General features: G+C 60.6%; 1 protein-coding gene across 3 annotated transcripts in view; it reads right to left on the bottom strand.

The window, feature by feature from the left end:
• Positions 1–914: 914 nt before the first annotated feature.
• The window catches only part of CPNE7 (copine 7), a 19,638-nt gene continuing 15,877 nt past the window's right edge, over positions 915–4,675 (bottom strand). For all 3 annotated transcript variants that reach the window (XM_040443353.1, XM_040443351.1, XM_040443350.1), the window contains 2 exons: positions 2,313–2,549; positions 915–1,627 (listed from right to left, as the gene is read on the bottom strand). In XM_040443353.1, coding sequence (XP_040299287.1) covers positions 1,442–1,627; positions 2,313–2,549 — 423 coding nt within the window. In that variant the 3' untranslated portion in view covers positions 915–1,441. The remainder of the gene's footprint in view (positions 1,628–2,312; positions 2,550–4,675) is intronic.

Genomic DNA, 4,675 nt, shown 5'->3' with positions numbered 1-4,675 from the left:
CCTCCACTTCTCCTCAGCTGGCTCTCTGTGCATTTTGTGCCCCCTGGGGTCGGAACCGACCAACTTCCCTTGGCCTCAGCCCTGAACCGTCTGAGGGTTTCTGCCCCTAAAACAGTCCAGTCATACAGGACTCGGTGGCTGGGTCAGGACACAGCTCACACACCCTCCCGTCTTGGGGCCCACAGCCTCCCCCACCCTATGGCCCTGCTGTCTCCCACTGTAGATGGAGGGGGCTGTTTCTCCGGTGTCCTCTCCGTCCCCAAAGAGACCAACATCGTCCCTTCCGGAACTCAGCAGTAGCTAAGTTACCATGGCAAAGCCTATTATCTCTCCCTAACAGGAGATGAATCAGAAGTTAAAAATAGGTCTCCAGAGTGAGTGGGTGGATGGATGGATGGACAGATGGACGGACAGGTGGACGGATGGATTGGTGGATAAATGGAGGGCGAGAAGGGTGGACGTGTGGGGGGACAGGTAGATGGATGGATGGAGGGATGGAGAATGGGTGAGTGGGTAGGAGAGAATAGATTCAGGGTCAGGATAGTTTTGGGTTTTTTTTTTCCCCAGACAACATATTCCAGGGGAAATCTCAATCAGAAGCCCACCCCCGGAGGGCCCGGAGGCTTTGACAGGTGGTGCTCCTTCTCTGACAGAGTGTGTAGCACGGAGCGCATAGTAGGTCCTTGTAAAGTTGAGTTGCAAGTTCAAGGCACCTGGGTTCCTGCCTGGCGGCCCCTCTCCACCTGGGCCTGGCTGATTCCAGGCAGTGGATCAGGGGGAGGGGCAGCACTGCCTCCCGGCATTCCCGAGCGGCTCCTCCCTTCAGTCCGGGAAGGACCCCGAGAACCTGAGTCTAGAGACCCCCTGTCCCAGGGTGGGGGCTGGAGGGGGCAGTAAAGGCACAAAGCACTTCCAGGACAAGGTGACACTTTATTATGCCTAAGCCCCCACCTGCGGACCCCAAGGCCTGGGTGCTGAGCCAGGGGAAGCAACAGGGGAGGGAGGAAGGCAGGAAGAACGAGGAATCTGACCGGTCAGGAGCTCTGGGGGCACCCCGGTCTCCCCCACAGCTGGGATGCAGGCTGCGGGCCCCTCCTCGTGAGAACCAGATGCGAAGCAGGACCCACCCCCCCTCCCCCCCCCACCCGGAGCGTCCCTTCGGGGTGGGGGGGGTGCGGGGGCCTCCTCCTGCCCTCTCAGGGAACCCTCCCCACCCCCTGACCCTACACCTGCCTGGCTGGGGCAGGGCCAGGCATGGGGGGGCTACCACCCGCACCCCACACCTTCGGCTCCTGTTTCAGGGTTCCCCGGGCCTGCATTTGTTCATCCTTCAGCCTTGGGGGCCCCCAGAGGCTGGTCTGGGCAGCAGGGTCACAGGAGGGTAAGAGGTGGGCCTGGGGGCGGGGTACAGGAGGGCTCTGGAACGTGTGGGGGGGAGGGCCTAAGGCACCCCAAGGGTGCTTGAGACAGAGACTGGCCGCACTCCTGGCTGCCCTGCCCTCTCGGGGCCAGCGTCGTGGGTGTGGGTGCCGAGGCCTCTGGGAGGCAGCTCCCTGTAGCTGAAGTATTCCACCACCTGCCTGGGCACCTCAGCCAGCACACACTTGGCCAGCGCCGCCGGGGACGCCTTCAGAGCGGGGACAACGTGGTTACGTCACAGCTGGGGGCCCTCCAGACCCTCTTGCCCCCGAGCTGCTCAAACCCCAGCGTCACCCTCTAGCGGTGGTGGAATCTGTCCCAGTGGCCGACCAGTAAGTCGCCTGGTGGCCAGGCAAGCCTTTGTGACACCCGGAGTGTGAGGTTGCCCTGCGCACAGCGCTGGCATGGGGTGACCTCGGACGGGCTCCAGGCACCGTCCTGAGTGGGGCCCCTGCGCCCCCAGGGCCCTGCCACCCCTCCAGGCACACAGTCAGAGGCAGGAAGGAGGTGGGTTGTACCCATCCCCCGTCCTGTAAAGCCCCATGAGTGTGTCCACTGGCCATGAACTTCCTTCGTGTGTCTGTCTCACAAAGGGTCTGAAAGTGCTAGAAACTGTGTGGTGCCCTCCCAGGAGCCCACCGTGCCGCCCTCTCTCGTATGTGTAGGCTTGATGTTTTCAAAATAGGAAGGTTTCTAGCTGCTCAAAAGTGGCCGAAATCCTGCTCACGACAGGAGCGGGGGAGCGGCCTGGGAGCCTGGAAGCTCCCCGGAAGGCAGGCCTGTGACCTGCCCCACCCCTGGAAGGCAGGCCTGTGACCCCCACGCCCCGAAGGCAGGCCTGTGACACCCCCCTCCCCGGAAGGCAAGCCTATGACGCCCCCACCAGCACTCACGCTCTTGAGCTCCCGGAAGGGAACAAACTGCACGATGTCGCGGAGCGCCGGCTCGCCCCTCGGGGAGCGCAGGATGCCCTCGTCCCCGTCCAGGGTCTGCATATCCGTGAAGTCAGCGTTGCCCACCCCCACGATGATGATGGACATGGGCAGGTGGGAGGCACGCACGATGGCCTCCCGGGCATCTGCCATGTCGGTCACCACTCCGTCAGTGAGGACCAGCAGGATGTAGTATTGCTGGGGACGCAGGGACAGAGTGGGCACGGGCCACCCCCCACCCCTTCCTCAGGCCCCTGGGGGTTGCCTGGGGGCCCTTCAGGGCCAGGTGTCCCCCCCGGGGCAACCCCACGTCCCCCAGCCAGCTCTCCCCTCCCCCAGCCACCCGGAAGCCACTGCAGGCATGCCTCGCTGCTGGTTTTCAGGCTTTTCGGAGATTGTTGTTTGCTAAAGGGCGATAATCACGGTCACAATACAACTTGAGCTCATGCCCTCCTCTGTGCCCGATGCTTCTCATCTCCCAGCCCCCCCTCCCCCGGCCTCAGCCTCTTACAGATGGAGGGGCTGAGCTGGTGGAGCCTGGGTCTGAACCCAAGCCTGAGGCCGGAGAAGGAGCGACCTGATGGGGCCTCCTACACCCTGTAGGTGGCCCGGGGCCCAAGGAACAATTGAGAAAGGACAACTCTGGTACAGCTGGGCCAGGTGCCCTGGGCGCATCTGCACAGACGGACCGGGTCTTGTTTCAAATAAAAGTCCATTTCCATTGTTAAAAAAAAAAAACAAAAACAAAACAGAACTACTAAAAATCCGGACAAGAGAAAACATAAAGGAGAAGAAAGAACCACCCGGCCCAGTGGGCGCTGGCCCTACACCACCACTTGAGGGAAGGACCAAGGGCAATCCGACGGGGGGCCCCTGCCACCCAATCCCCGCTCCCTCTCTGAGCCCCAGACCCGTGGGACGAGTGGCCTTGTACTCGGCAGTCTCCCGGCAGGACCCAGCCCAGCCCTCAGCCCCACATAGGCGGCCCCTCCTCGGCAAAGCCCCCACGCCCTCCTCCTGCCCCCCAGCCTCGGTCCAGGGCCCCCTAAGACCTCACAGCCCCGAGCTTTGCCAGCTACTCAAACGCTGAGCTCCGTCACCCCCCACCAGAATGGCAGATTTGCTCTGAGGCCCCCGAGCTCGGGGCCTCCCAGGGCTGGGCAGTGGGTGGCTGTGGCCTGGCCCCAGGAGGCTGTATCTGCCTTGGAAAGAAGGGACCCTGCTTTCCCTCAGGACGGAAAGAGAGGAGAAAATCAGGTGGTCCCAGGTCACACCTAGCGCCTACGCACAGTATCAGCGCTGCTCTGAGAGGGGGTCTAACAGCCCACAAAACCCCGTGAAGCATCTCGGTTAAGATGCAGGCTCTGACGGAGGGGAGAAGCAGACGTGAGTGCCTCCTGGGGACATTCCTGTCACCTCGGGGGAAGTCTGAGCCCTGTTCACGGGAATCGGACGACAAGAATGTGGTGAATGCCACCAAGGGACACGGTCAGCAGAGTCCAGACCAGGAGACCCTACGGGACACACAAGCCGGCTGCGCAGCGCGGGAAGCTGGTGATGGGCAGAGTGGGGAGGGGAGGGGTCCACCAATCACACAAGGGGCCGTTTTAACCCTGCTCTGCCTGTGAAAACCACCAGGACATGAATTATCCAGCTGGACGTGCATATACCACCTAGGTATTTCATCCTAGGGGACCAACCTTGTCTTTCAGGGGAGACAGTGCATTGTAGCTATGTTTTATCTCTCTTCTGGGCATTCATAGCGATATTTGCAGACGAAGCTATGTATCTAGGACTTGCTTCAAACTAATGGGGGAAGGTGCCTGCTGTCCTTGATTCCGGCCTGGATCCTGTGCCAGAAACGTAGTGCTAGGGAATTATAATCGGGGAAGTTAATGAAATTGGAACATATCCCATAGATTAGATAAAAGCGCAGTAGCTAAGTTACATTTCCTGAAATTGATATTTGTGCTATGATTATGTAAGAGGATACAGGGATAGTGGAAAATACACACCAAAACACTAAGAGGTAACCGGGCAAGAGGCTGCAGACTGTGGCTTCTGGGGGCTCTGTGCCTGGGAGAGAAAGTGTAAACTGTGGGGCTTCCGCAACACAGGATGAGAGACAGTCTAGCCGGAGTGTGGACAAGGGCAAGTCACGTGGTCAGGGTAAGGCTGAGGAACAACGCAGGTCAGGAGACCGGGACACCGGGCAGATCCGGGGACCACAGGCAAATGTGGACACATGGGGAAAGGCGTGCCATGGGAAGGGGGTCTGTTTCAATGCCTTGGGCTTGGAAGCTGAGCTGCGGTTGTGCACAGAA

This window comes from Herpailurus yagouaroundi, unplaced genomic scaffold (assembly GCF_014898765.1).
Source record: "Herpailurus yagouaroundi ecotype Mexico unplaced genomic scaffold, PumYag 190, whole genome shotgun sequence".
NCBI lineage: Eukaryota > Metazoa > Chordata > Mammalia > Carnivora > Felidae > Herpailurus > Herpailurus yagouaroundi.
This window is presented reverse-complemented; position numbering and strand designations above follow the sequence as displayed.